This window comes from Pristis pectinata, chromosome 27 (genome assembly GCF_009764475.1).
Source record: "Pristis pectinata isolate sPriPec2 chromosome 27, sPriPec2.1.pri, whole genome shotgun sequence".
NCBI classification, from domain to species: domain Eukaryota; kingdom Metazoa; phylum Chordata; class Chondrichthyes; order Rhinopristiformes; family Pristidae; genus Pristis; species Pristis pectinata.
In genome coordinates this window covers 791,219-806,530 of record NC_067431.1, presented here as the reverse complement: position 1 = coordinate 806,530, position 15,312 = coordinate 791,219, and the positions used below count along the sequence as shown (strand labels likewise).

General features: G+C 48.1%; 1 protein-coding gene across 1 annotated transcript in view; it reads right to left on the bottom strand.

The window, feature by feature from the left end:
• acad8 (acyl-CoA dehydrogenase family, member 8) overlaps nucleotides 1–15,041 on the bottom strand; it is a 97,132-nt gene extending 82,091 nt beyond the window's left edge. Inside the window, exons 1-2 of the mRNA XM_052040047.1 lie at nucleotides 15,023–15,041; nucleotides 660–760 (exon numbers count right to left, since the gene is read on the bottom strand). Coding sequence (XP_051896007.1) covers nucleotides 660–680 — 21 coding nt within the window. The 5' untranslated portion in view covers nucleotides 681–760; nucleotides 15,023–15,041. The remainder of the gene's footprint in view (nucleotides 1–659; nucleotides 761–15,022) is intronic.
• Between the last annotated feature and the right edge of the window lie 271 nt (nucleotides 15,042–15,312).

Below are 15,312 nucleotides of genomic sequence, written 5' to 3'. Positions count from 1 at the left end.
AATCTACTTAGAGGACACAAAGATCTTGGTCAAGGCCCCAGCAATCTCATCTCTTGCCTTTCTCAATAACCTCGGGTATATCCCATCAGGCACTGGGGACTTATTCACCTTAATGTTCTTCTAGAGACCCAACACTACCTCTTTCTTAACCTCAAAATGCCTGAGCGTAATAGCACGCTCCACACTGATCTCACTATCCTCCATGTCCTCTCCTTGGTGAATACTAACACAAAGAACTCACTTAGGACCTCGCTCACATCCTCCACCTCCAACCACACATTCTCTCCTTTATCCTCGAGAATATAGAATGCCTTGGGATTCTCTTCTTAATCCTACTTGCCTAGATACTTGTGCGAGAGGCTTCACCATCTTTGGGAATGGAGTTACTCATAGAGCCCACTTCTCCCATGAGTGTCCTAATTCCCACCTCCTGCCAGCGATTGCTGTCACAGCTCTATGCGGAGTTCACACATTCTCTGATATCATGTGCTGCAAGTCGCCCGCGTAGGTGGGTGGCGGGAGAATCTGAGGGAGTTGTTGGATATGTGAAGAAAAGGTGGAGGAATAAGACCGATGGGATTGCAAGAGCTGCTACAGATTCAATCAGCTGGATGGACCTTTCCTACGTTATGAGAAAATATAAACGAAAATGACTTTACCTTCTGATCCCACTCCGTCATGTGTGGCGCCAATTCATTCACAGCAAATCCATAGGCAACTTTCTGGAACTCCTTCTGGTCATCTGAGAGTGCTGTAGATGCTGCCGAAGAAAAATGCAAGTAAAGCAACTGCCTATGATACAGAATCCTGCAGCACTGGAGGACATTCAGTCCATCACATCTGCACCAGTTTGTTAAACAGGTGTTTAATTATAGTTTCCCTGCACTTACCACATGACTCTGCAACCATTTACCCAATTACTTTGAATCTGTTTCAACTCCCCCTTTCAAGTAGTGCTTTGAAGATGCTACAACTTGTCTACGTAAAAAATATTTGCATCGCACATGTTCTTCTGCAAGTTATCTTAAATTGGTGCCCTGTCAGTATCAACTCTTCTGTAACTGCAAACAGTTTTATTTTTATTTTGTTCTTAAAGCCTACTCAATTTTGAACGTTTCTCCCAAATCTCTCATTCTTCCTTGCTAAGGAAAGACTAAAACAGCTTTTCACTTCTTCGACAATTGAAAATCTCATCCTTGGGAATCAATGAAGGTATGTGGACCATCATCATAATCTGTAACCTTATGAGCTGACATATACCTTATTCTGCCCTTACATAAGGCAGACAATCAACTCAAGGCACAATCAAAGGCGGATAATATCTAAAAATGAGGTATCAACCTACTAAAGCTAGAACACAGGACATTTGTGCTATCCAAAAGAAATCCTACAATCAACAAATCAGATTGGATTCAATAGTCTTACCACACCTAGCTACAAACGGTGTTGCATGGTGAAACAGCTTCAAGGATATCCCTACTCTTAACATTGGTGAGGACCAGCATGGGAATCCTAAAGGCAAGGCTGAATCACGTTAGTTTGAGGTGATAAACAGTTGATCATCTTCACTCCTTGCCTTCACAAAAGTCAGTCTTCAGATTAATTGCTTCACTGTGAATAACATCCAAGAAACCACTAGGGGTACTTGGACCAGACAACATCCCAAATGTGGTACTGTTGACCTACATACCAGAATTAAATGCACCACTAACCAAGTTTTTGCAATACAATTACAGAACTGGCATCTATCAACAATGTAAAAAATTATCCAAATAATTGTTCACAAATAGCACACCCTTTTCACAACTGCCTTATAATTCCATTCTTGCACATACTCTCCAATAACCAATCTCCAATTCCAAACAGCACATACTCTCCAATAACCCGCTCACCCATTCCCAGTTTGAACTCACTGGGACCCTTTAGTTCCAGACCCATTATAACCTTGGTCCAAACATGGTGAGATGCCCTTGACATCAAGGCAACATTTGACCACGTGCCATCAAAGAGCCCTGGGAAAACTGAAGTCAATGGGCATCAAGAATTGGAGTGATACCTTGCATGAAGGAGGATGGAGTGGTTGTTGGATGTCAACCAACCAAGCCTCAGGACATCAGTACAGGAGTTCCTCAGTGTCCCAAGCCCTGACTTCAGTGTTCTCCCTCCCATCACAAGGTCAGAAGCTGATTGTTCACCAATGATTATGTAATATTCAATTCCATTTACAGCTCCTCAGATCCCAGTCAATGCCTACATACAACAACCCTAGGACAACACCTAGACATGGGAAATAGCTTGTGAGTAATGTTTGAGACACAACAGTGCCAAGCAATGTCCACAAGAGAATGTTAAGATGCCTAATCTTGATATTCAATGGGATCACTGATTCCTCTATCATCAATATCTTGTGGATCACCACTGACCAGAAACACAACTGGACTAGTTACACAAGTGCCGTGGCTACAAGGTCTGGTCACAGGTTTGACAACCTGTAGCAAGTGACTAACTTCCTGACATCTCGAGCCTTTCCACAGACCACAAGTCAGGAGCTACTTGCATGATTAAGTGCAGCATCAACAACACTCAAGAAGCTTGACACCATCCTGGACAAACCTTGTTTGGCTCCCCCATTCATCACGAAAACATTCCCTTCACCATCAGCACACACTGCTACCAGTGCATTAGCTCCGGCAGCACCCGCCAAACCTGACCTCTATCTTCAAGTACAAGAGCAGCAGCCAGGGATCACCACCACCTGTATGTTTCCCTGCAAGTTCTGCATCATACTTATTTCCTTATGACACAGGAGGCCATTTCAACCCATTGAGTCGAAACCTGCTCATAGAACAATCCCATTCCCCACTAATTTTCCCTGTAAGGTATTCTTCACATATTCCTACCAACTCCCCAGATTCTGCTGCTCATGTACCCATTTGGAACAAATCAGTGGCCAATTAACCTACCTGTACATTTTTGGGATGTGGGAAGAACGCGGAGGAAACCCATGCAATCACAAGGAGAATGTGCAAACTCCACACATACTGGAGGCCAGGATTAAACCCAGGTCACAGAAGCTGTGAGGCAACAGCTGTACTAGTTGTTCTACTGTCCCGATTTGGAAGTACAGCACTTTCTTCATCACTGCTGAGTCCAACACTAACCTCACTATGCAAGTGAACTGTGGGAGTACCTTCATCAGAAGGACTGCAGCAGATGAAGGCGACGATTACCACCTTCTCATGGGTAGCTGATGACTGTCTGCCAACAATGCCCACATCCCAAAAATGAATAAATAAAAACAAATTAAAAAGCATGGACCCAATGAGCCATCTTCTCATTATAGGAATTCCTGATACCATTGAAGTCCTCACTTGCCACCCTTCCTAATACATGGACCCAAACACCTCCACCTGTTGTAGACCAATCAGTGCTTTATGTCTTCCTTGCTGTTATATTCCATGCCTCGATATTCAAAGCCAAGAAAAGGTCAAAGAAACCATTGAAAATTTCTCAATAGCATGAAGAGCCACATTTGCCAATGAGTCAAAAATTGCCACCGGAGTGTAGGAGAGCACATTCTAACTGATGTCATTAGCTTAAAGTTCTGTCATATAGTTTTCAATATGTTGAGAGAGATTATCCATTTTAGAACATAGAACAGTACAGCACAGGAACAGGCCCTTCAGCCACCATGTGGTGCCAAACTAATTAAACGCCTAACTAAATTAATCCCTTCTACCTACACAATGTCCATATCCCTCTATTCTCTGCACATCCATGTGCCTAAGAGCCTCTGAAATGCCTCTATCATATCTACCTCCACCACCACCCTTGGCAGTACATTCCAGGCACCCACCACTCTGTGTAAAAAGACTTGCCCCGCACAGCTCCTTTGAATCTGTCCCCCTCATCTTAAATGCCTGTCCTCCAGTATTAGACATTTTGTCTCTGGGGAAAAAAAGCAGCTGTCCACTTTATCTATGCCTCTGATAATCTTATGAATTTCTATCAGGTCTCCCCTTAGCCTCCGCTGCTCCAGAGAAAACAACCCAAGTTTGTCCAACTTATCCTTACAGCACTTACCTTCTAATCCAGGCAACATCCTGGTAAACCTCTTCTGCACCCTCACCAAAGTCTCCACATCCTTCCTATAACAGGGTGACCAGAATTGAATGCAATACTCCACGTGGCCTAACCAGAGTTTTATAAAGCAGTAACATAACTTCCTGACTCTTGATCTCAGTACCTTGACTAGTAAAGGCAAGCATGCCATACATCATCTTTACCACTTTGTCAACCAGTGCAGCCACATTGGGAGCTATGAACTTGGACTCCTCTGTACATCAGCACTGCTAAGGGTCTTGCAATTAACAGTGTACTGTCCCTTTAAATTTGATTTCCCAAAGTGCAACACCTCGCACTTTGATGGATTAAACTCTGTCATTTCTCCATCCATATCTGCAACTGACCTAAATTCCACTGTATCCTTTGGCAATCTTCTACGTTATCCACAATGCCACCAATCTTTCTATCATCTGCAAACTTACTAACCCACCCATCCATATTTTCATACAAGTCATTACAAACAACAGAGGTCCCAGTACAGATCCCTGTGGAACACCAGTAATCACTGACCTCCAGCCAGAATGAGTCCCATTGAACACCACCCTCCGTCTTCTGTGGGCAAGCCAATTCTGAATCCAAACTGCCAAGATCTGATGCTTCTTAACTTCTGGATATGCCTACTATGAGGGACCTTGTCAAACGCCTTACTAAAAACCACTGCTCCACCTTCATCACCTCCTCAAAACACTCAATCAAGTCAATAAGACATGATCTGCCCCGCACAAAGCCATGCTGACTGTCCCTAATTAGGCTATGCTATTCCAAATGCTCATAAATCCTATCCCTAAGAACATTATCCAATGCATCATTAATTATTGTTATAGAACAGAAGGACCTAGGAGTGTAAGGACATGGTTCCCCAACAGTGGCGTCACAGGTAGTCATAGTCTTTTCCCTGGGAAATCGAGAACTAGAGGGCCCAAGTTTAAGGTGAAAGGGGAGGAATTTTATACAAAACTGAGTGTCGAAATGGACGACAGCGCAGCAGCCAACGCAGTGGCCCTCAAGCTGCCCACCTTTTGGACACTTCGGCCCAGCGTCTGGTTTGACCAGGCTGAAGCGCAATTCCACCTTCGGCAGATCACCTCCGACTCCACGAAGTACTACCATGTGGTTAGCTCTCTGGACCAGGACAGCCGCCCAGGTTGGAGACTTCATCCAGTCGCCTCCGAGGAAGATAAGTACCCAGCTTTCAAAGATCTTTTGATCCGACCTTCGGCCTCTCCCGTCGTGAGCGCGCCGCCCGCCTGCTTCATCTGGATGGCCTGGGGGACAGATCCCCATCCGCCCTAATGAATGAGATGCTGGCATTGGCCGAGGGACACAAGCCATGCCTGATGTTCGAACAGGCCTTCCTCGAACAGCTCCCCGATGACATCCACTTGTTGTTAGCTGATGCCGACTTCAGCAACCCCCGTGAGGTGGCCGCCTGGGCAGATGTCCTGTGGAGGGCCAAGCGCGAGAACGTTTCGTCCGTCAGTCAAATCACCAGGCCGCGAGCCCAACGCCTGCCTCGCCCGGCCCCAGCAACCGAGCAGCCACGCCCCAGGAACGCAGACGACGACACGGGTGACCAGCTGTGCTTCTACCATCAGAGGTGGGGTGCGGAGGCCCGTCGATGCCGCCCACCCTGCAAGTCAGGGAAACGCCAGGGCCAGCCGCCGCTGATGGCTACGGCGGCTGGCCGCCGACAGAACCTCCTCTTCGTTCAGGACAAGAATCTGGACGGCATTTCCTCGTTGATACTGGAGCGGAGGTCAGTATTTTGCCCCCGACAGGCCGCGACACTCGTGACAGGCCACCAGGTCCCTACTCAATGCCGCCAACGGTACAACGATACGGTCTTTTGGCACCCGTACGCTTCAATTACACTTTGGCGGCAGCCGTTTTACCTGGACCTTTACCCTTGCCACCGTCGCCCGACCACTCCTAGGCGCCGATTTCCTTCGGGCCCACAACCTGTTAGTCGACCTGCGAAGGAAGCGGTTAGTCCACTCTAGCACTCTCCGGACCTATCCCCTGGGAGAAATCAGCCCACCAGCCCCGCGCCTGGACTCCATTACCCTTTCTGGCGACGATTTCGCCAAGCTCCTAGCCGAATTCCCATCGATTTTGGCACCTTCGTTTACAAATTCTCGGCCCACACATGGGTACGACACCACATCATTACCACAGGGCCACCCCTTCATGCCCGAGCACGACGATTACCTCCAGACAAGCTCCGCCTGGCAAAGGAAGAGTTCCGTCACATGGAGGAGCTGGGGATTGTTCGCAGGTCAGACAGCCCCTGGGCCTCCCCCCTGCACATGGTCCCCAAGCCACCGGAGGTGGAGGCCCTGCGGCGACTACCGCAGGCTGAATGACGCCACCACCCCGGACCGCTATCCCATCCCTCACATCCAGGACTTCGCAGCGAACTTACACGGGGCCCGCATCTTTTCCAAAGTGGACCTCGTTAGGGATACCACCAAATCCCGGTCCATCCGGATGAGACGTCCCCAAAACTGCGATTATCACCCCATTCGGCCTGTTTGAATTCCTTCGGATGCCGTTCGGCCCTTAAGAACGCCGCGCAGACCTTCCAGCGGCTGATGGACGCGGTAGGGCCGAGACCTGGACTTCGTGTTCATTTACTTGGACGACATACTGATCGCCAGCCGTAACCGCCAGGAACACCTTTCCCACCTCCGCCAGCTGTATTCCCGCCTCCCGCGATTTCGGCCTCACGATTAACCGTCCAAGTGCCAATTCGACCTTGACTCTATCGATTTCCTCGGCCACAAATCACCAGCGACGGGGCAACACCCCTACCCGCCAAGGGTGATGCTATCCGCCATTTTGCCCGCCCCGACACAGTCAAAGGCCTACAGAATTCCTTGGGGATGGTCAACTTTACCATCGTTTCTCCTGCAGCAGCCCGGATCATGCGCCCTCTGTTTCTCGCTGCTGGCGGTAGGGGCAGGACATCACCTGGACTGACGAGGCTGCGGCTTAGCTTTCGTTAAGGCCAGACGCCCTGGCAGACCGCCACGATGCTGGTACAAAAGCCCTATGACTGACGTCCCGACTGCCCTCACTGTAGACGCGTCCAACACCGCGGTGGGTGGGGTACTGGAACACTACTCGAAGGCCGCTGGCCAACCCTTGGCATTTTTCAGCAAACACCTTAGACCGCCCGAACTGAAGTACAGCGCTTTTGATCGGGAAACTTCTAGCAGCTGTATCTGGCGGTCCGGCATTTCCGATACTTTCTAGAAGGCAGGCCTTTCACCGATCATAAGCCTCTGTCCTTTGCCTTCTCCAAAGTCTCCGATCCCTGGTCAGCTTCGTCAGCAGAGACATTTATCCTACATTTCCGAGTTCACAACTGACATCCAACATGTCCTCGGAAAAGGATAATGTCGTTGCTGATGCACTTTCCAGACCAACCATCCACAACCTATCTTGGGTGTCGACTACACGGCCCTGGCTGACGCACAGCAAGCCGACGACGAACTGCCCAGCTACAGAACCGCAGTCTCGGGTCTGCAGCTCCGAGATTTCTTGGTTGGGTCCAGGTCAGCGGACCCTACTTTGCGACGTTGCGACTGGTCAGCCCCGCCCTATGTCCCTGCAGCCTGGCGGAGACCGCGTTTTTGACTCGGTACATGGGTTGGCGCACCCATCCATCAGATCTACTGTCCGACTGGTCGCCAGCAAAGTTTGTCTGGCATGGCCTGCGCAAACAGGTCAGTGACCTGGCCAGGACTTGTCTGCACTGCCAGACGTCAAAAAATCCAGCGACACACCAAGGTCCCACCACAGCAGTTCGAGCCTACCGTAGGAGGTTCGACCACATACACGTCGACCTCTGTGGGCCCCTCTGCCGTTTCAAGAGGAGCCCGGTACCTCCTTACCATTGTGGACCTGGTTCACGAGGTGGCCTGAGGCAACCCCCTGAGTGACATCACCACTGATTCTGCGCCCGAGCGCTGCTCACAACTTGGGTCTCACGTTTTGGGCGTTCCGGCCCACATCACTTCAGCCAGAGGCACCCAATTCACTTCCAGTCTCTGGGCTGCATTAGCGAACCTGCTAGGGACGCAGCTGCACACCAACACTGCCTACCATCCTCAATCAAACGGGTTGGTGGAACGACCATTTCCACCGCCATCTAAAATCGCGCCTTGATGGCCCGCCTGAAGGGTCCTAACTGGGTTGACGAGCTGCCTTGGGTCCTGCTCGGCATACGCACTGCCCCCAAAAGACGACCTCCGCACTTCGTCAGCTGAGCTTTGTATACGGGGCGCCACTAGTTGTCCCCGGGGATTTCATACCTGCCCTTCAGGACCAAGGGGAACAAACCCCCACAGTTCTACAAAGACTGCGCGAGAAAGCTCGGCGCCTTGGCCCCGATTCCCACCTCAGTGGCATGGTCAAAGCCCCATCCTGCCAGCCCAAGGACTACGTGACTGTAAGTTTTTTCGTTCGCAGGGGCACACCTCGGGCGCCATTGCAACGACCATATGAGGACCGTTCCGAGTCATACGGAATAACGGATCCACTTTTATTTTGGAGGAGGCAGGGAACAGGTTTTCACGGCGGACCGCCTCAAACCGGCCCATTTGGATCTGCAACAGCCTGTCGAGGTGCCACGCCACGACGCAGAGGCCGCCCCCCTAAGCGGCAGCTGGCACAGCCCACGGACCTTGGGGACTGTCTCGCCGGTTCTGGGGGGGTTGTGTGGCGACTCACCGTCTAGTCGGGCGAACCGGCTCGGCAGTCGGGTCGCGCGGTGTCGGAGCGACGAGGCCCAAGATGGCGGCGGGCCTCGTCTTTCCGAGCGACGGGGAGAACCCGCGCGCGGAAGTCCTGATGACGTAGGACTTACGTCATTGCCGGTTTTTTGGGCGGGAGTTTTTCTCCCTTAAAGGGCCCGCACAAGGCGGGAAAAAAACCAGTTCTGTTTGGCAATCCTCCGAGTAGAGTCTTGTTTTATTCCGCGGTAGCAAGTGGCAACCTTTTTCATCCAGAGAGTGGTCCCTCTATGGAATGTGTCGCCACAGGAAGTGGTTGAGCCATGTTCATTAACAATATTTAAAAGACACTTGGACAGGTACATGGATAGGAAAGGTTTAGAGGGAGATGGGCCACACGCAAGCAGATGGGACTAGCGCAGATGGGCATCTTGGTTGGCATGGACAAGTTGAGCCAAAGGGCCTGATCCTGTGCAGTATACAGTAACTATGACTCCCTGCAATTCAAAGCCAGGTAATACAAAGACAATAATCAAAGATAGTGAGCATAGAAATCAAAATCACAAGCAGCAGATGCTGGAAATCTGTACTGTTTCCAAGAGGAAATAAAGCATGTTGAATATGACAGCATGGTTGATTGCCATCTTCATGGACTTCAACAAGGCCTTCGACCAGTACCCACATGGGAAACTGGCCCATTGGATAAGGGGCAAGTTGGCAAACTGGATCCCAAATTGGCTTGGTGTAGCAGGCAAAAGGCGAGAAGGTGATGGAGGGCTGTATGTGTGATTGGATGCTTGTGACTAGTGGTGTATTGCAAGAATCAGTGCTGGGATCTTTGCTGTTTGCTAAATATATTAACAATCTGGATACGAACATAAAAGTATGATTAGCAAGTTTGCAGATGATATGAAAATTAGTGGTATTGTTGACAGTGAGATTAATACTAATAGACTACACGATGATATTACTGAGTTAGTAAAATAGGCACAGCAATAGCAGATAGAATTTAATCCTGATGAATGCGAGGTGATGCATTCTGGGAGGACTAATAAGGCTAGGTGACCTTGGAAGTACGAGGGGACAGAAGGACCTTGGTGTACAGGTTCAAGCATGTCTAAAAACAACAGCACAGGTAGATAAAACAGTCAAGAAAGCATACTTGTCTCTGTTAGCCAGTGCAAATAAGAGCAGGAAGATTTTGGAACTTTATGTATCATTGGTTAAGCTATGGCTGGAGTACTGCATACAGGTCTCGTCATATTGTAGGAAGGTTGTGATTGCACTGCAGAGGAAACACAATGATATTACAAAGGATGGAGATTTTCAGTTACGAGGGGAGACAGGATATGCTGGGTTCGTTTTCCTTGAAGCAGAGGCGGCTCAGGGGGACCTGACTGAGGTATTTATAATTATAAGCATAGATAGAGACAATATTTCTCCCTTAATAGAGGTGTCCAAGAGGTAAAGTGTAGGTTGAGAGGGATATGAGGAAGATTGTTTTTCACTCCGGTGGCTGAAATCTGGAACAAGCTCATCACCAAACTCTGAGACCTGGGACTCAACACCTTCCTCAGCAATTGGATCCTACTTTCTGACCAACAGATCGCAATCAGTGACGATAGGCAGCAACACCTCTAGCACGATTATTCTCAACACTGGTGCCCCACAAGGCTGCGTCCTCAGCCCCTCTACTCTACTCCCTATATACTCATGACTGCGTGGCCAGCTTCTGCTCTAACTCCACCTACAAGTTTGCAGATGATACCACCGTAGTACGCCGTATCTCAAATAATGATGAGTCAGTGCACAAAAAAAGGAGATAGAGAGCTCAGTGACATTGTGTCATGACGACAAACTTTCTCTCAATGTCAGGAAAACAAAAAGAGCTGGTCATTGACTTCAGGAAAGGAGATGGTGTACATGCACATGTCTACATCAATGGTGTTAAGGTCAAGAGGGTTGAGAGCTTCAAGTTCCTAGGAGTGAACATCACCAATAGCCTGTCCTGGTCCAACCACACAGATGCCACAGCCAAGAAAGCTCATCAGTGCCTCTATTTCCTCAGGAGGCTAAATAAATTTGGCATGTCCCCTTTGACATTCAACAATTTTTATTGATGCACTATCGAAAGCATCCTATCTGGATGCATCACAGCTTGGTACGGCAACTGCTCTACCCAGGACCGCAAGAAACTGCAGACAGTTGCGGACACAGCCCAGCATGTAGAACCATAAGAGCACTACAGCACAGAAAACAGGCCATTTGACCCTTCTAGTCTGTGCCGAAACGTTATTCCGCTAGTCCCACTTACCTGCACCCAGTCCATAACCCTCCAGACCTCTCCTGTCCATGTATCTACCCAATTTATTCTTAAAGCCCGCATTTACTACATCAGATGGCAGCCCGTTCCACACTCCCACCACTCTCTGAGTAAAGAAGTTCCCCCTAAACTTTTCCCCTTTCACCCTAAAGCCATGTCCTCTCATACTTATCTCTCCTAATCCAGGTAGAAAGAGCCTACTCGCATTAACTCTGTCTATGCCCCTCATAATTTTGTAAACCTCTATCAAATATCCCCTCATTCTTCTACGCGCCTGTTCAATCTTTCCCTGTAACTCAACTTCTGAAGACCCAGCAACATTCTAGTAAATCTCCTCTGCACTCTTTCAATCTTACTGATATCCTTCCTATAGTTAGGTGACCAGAACTGCACACAATACTCCAAATTTGGCCTCACCAATGACTTATACAACCTCACCATAACATCCCAACACCTATACGCAATACTTTGATTTATGAATGCCAGGATGCCAAAAGCCTTTTTTTACAACCCTGTCTACCTGCGACGCCACTTTCAGGGAATTATGTATCTGAAATTTTGTTCCTCCGCACTCCTCAGTGCCCTACCATTTACTGTGCATGTCCTACCTTGATTTGTCCTTCCAAAATGCAACAGCTCACATTTGCCTGCATTAAATTCCATCTGCCATTTTCTGGACCATTTTTCCAGTTGGTCCAGATCCCTCTGCAAGCTTTGAAATGCTTCCTCACTGTCAATTACGCCTCCAATCTTAGTGTCATCAGCAAACTTGCTGATCTACTTTACCACATCATCATCTAGATCATTGATATAGACAACAAACAACAATGGCCCCAGCACCGATCCCTGAGGCACACCACTAGTCACAGGCCTCCAGTCTGAGAAACAACCATCCACTACCACTCTGTCTTCTCCCACACAGCCAATTTCGAATCCATTTTACAACCTTTCCACAGATACCTTGTGACTGAACCTTCTGAACTAACCTCCCATGTGGGACCTTGTCAAAGGCTTTACTAAAGTCCATGTAGACAACATCCACCACCTTTTCTTCATCTACTTTCTTGGTAACCTCCTCAAAAAACTCTACAAGATTTGTTAAACACGATCTACCACGCACAAAGCCATGATGACTATCCTTAATCAGCCCTTGGCTGTCCAAATACTTGTAGATCCGATCCCTCAGAACACCTTCCAATAATTTACCTACTACTGATGTCAGGCTCACTGGCCTGTAATCACCTGGTTTACTTTTAGAGCCTTTTTTAAACAATGGAACTATATGAGCTACCCTCCAGCCCTCCGGCACCGCACCCGTGACTAAGGACATTTTAAATATATCTGCCAGGGCCCCTGCAATTTCTACACTAGTCTCTCTCAAGGTCCAAGGAAATATCTTGTCAGGTCCGGGGGATTTAGCTACCTTTATTCACTGTAAAGCAGCAAGCACCTCCTCCTCTAATGTCTATATGTTCCATGACCCTACTGCTTGTTTCCCTTCCTTCCATATCCACGCTGCCAGTTTCCTGAGTAAATACTGATGCAAAAAAAACTGTTTAAGATCTCCCCCATCTCCTGAGGGTCCACACATAGATGGCCACTCTGATCTTCTAGGGGACCAATTTTGTCCCTTACTATCCTTTTACTCTTCATATACTTGTAGAAACCCTTCGGGTTTACCTTCACATTATCTGCCAAAGCAGCCTCATGTCATCTTTTTGCCTTCCTGATTTCCTTTTTTAGTATTTTCTTACATTTTCTATATTCTTCAAGTACCTCATTTGTTCCTAGTTGCTTACACCTGCTATACACCTCTCTTTTTCTTAACCAAAGCACCAATATCTTTTGAAAACCAAGGTTCCCTATGCTTGTTAACTTTGCCTTTAATCCTGGCAGGAACATGCAAACTCTGCACTCTCAAAATTTCACCTTTGAAGGCCTTCCACTTACTGAACACATCCTTGCCAGAAAACAACTTATCTCAATCCACTTTTCCTAGATCCTTTCTCATTTCCACAAAATTGGCCTTTCTCCAATTTAGAACCTCAACTCGAGGACCAGACCTATCCTTATCCATAATTAACTTGAAACTAATGACATTATGGCTCACCTACACATACTTCTGTCACCTGACCTGTCTGGTTCCCTAATAGGATTCTCTCTCTCGTTGCATTCTCTCTCGTTGGTACTTTTATATATTGATTTAGAAAACTTTCCTGAACACATTTGACAAATTCTAAGCAATCCAGCCCTTTCACAGTGTGGGAGTCCCAGTCAATATGTGGAAAGTTAAAATCCCCTACTATTACAACTTTCTGTTTCTTACATCAGTCTGCTATCTCCCTACAGATTTGTTCCTCCAATTCTGACTATTGGGAGTCTATAATACAACCCTATTAGTGTGGCCACACCTTTCCTGTTCCTCAGCTCCACCCATGTGGCCTCTGTAGACGAGCCCTCCGGGACGTCCTTTCTCCGCACAGCTGTGATATTTTCCCTGACCAGTAATGCCACTCCTCCCCCTTTCATCCGTCCCCCTCTATCACGTCTGAAACAATGGAATCCCGGAACATTAAGCTGCCAGTCCTGCCCCTCCTGCAACCAGGTCTCACTAATAGCAATAATGTCGTAATCCCACATGCCAATCCATGCCCTAAACTCAACTGCCTTACCTACAATAGTCCTTGCATTGAAATAGATGCACCTTAGAACATTTCTATCACGTACAAACCTTTGATTTGTCTATACCTGCAGTCCTCGCATGACCATTTTCCTCCTCCAGCTCACTATCTGTTCTAACACACTGGTTCCCCTCCCCCTGCAAATCTAGTTTAAACCCCCCGGAGCAGCACTAGCAAACCTACCCACAAGTATGTTAGTCCCGCTCCAGTTCATGTGCTGGAGCTGGATGAACTTCGGATCATTCGTGAGGCAGATGCAGATATAGACAGGAGTTTCAGGGAGATAATCACCCCTAAAAGTCAGGAGGCAGGTAGCTGGGTGACTGTCAGGAAAGGGAAGGGGTACAGACATAAAGAGCAGAGCACCCCTGTGGCCGTTCCCATCAACAATAAGCATACTATTTTGGATAATGTTGGTGGGGACGACCTACCGGGGACAAGCTGTAGTGGTCATGTCTCTGGCTCCACTCCTACCCTGAGCCATTCACACGCTGGCCGCTCCTCTTCAGTTACCCCTGTTGATTATCCCAAGTACTCACTCAATCTCACTAACCAACCAACACTCTGTTTTAAATAATCAGCCCCTACCTGCTAAAGACATGCTGCTCAAACGGCTCCCAGGCTGATCCCGTAAGGGAAAAGCCTGCACTAAAACAGTTTAAATAATCAGCCTCTACCTGCGAGAGACCTGCTGCTCCAATAGCTCCCGGACCGATATGTCACGGAAACCAGCCTCCACTCCATGGACTCAGTCTTTACCTCTCGCTGCCTTGGTGAAGCAGCCAACATAATCAAAGACGCCACCCACCCGGGTCATTCTCTCTTCTCTCCTATCAGGCAGAAGATACAGGAGCCTGAGGACACGTACCACCAGGCTCAAGGACAGCTTCTATCCCACTGTGATAAGACTAGTGAACTGTTCTATTAGACGATGAGATGGACTCTGACCTCACGATCTACCTTATTCGACCTTGCACCTTATTGTCCACCTGCACTGCACTTCCTCTGTAGCTGTGACACTTTACTCTGTATTCTGTTATGGTTTTTACCCTGCACAACCTCAACGCACTGTGTAATGAATTGACCTGTACGGACAGTATGCAAAACAAGTTTTTCACTGGATTTCGATACAAGTGACAATAATAAACCAATATTGCCTGGAGAAGGTGATGGAAGCAGGTACTTTCACAAGATTTTTGTAGTATCCAGATAGGTAGTTGAAGGCATAGTACAGAGCAATTGCTGGTAAGTGGGAGGTGGGTACTTCAGTCATACAGCACGGAAACAGGCCCTTCAGCCCAACTCGTCCATGCTGACAATGTCTGTCTGAGCTCGTCACGTTTGTCCCATATACCTCTCAACCTGTTCCATCCGTGCAGCTGTTGCTCTGTGCAGACTGATGGGCTGCAGAGGACCGACACACAGCACAATGTAAAGTGCTGAGTCT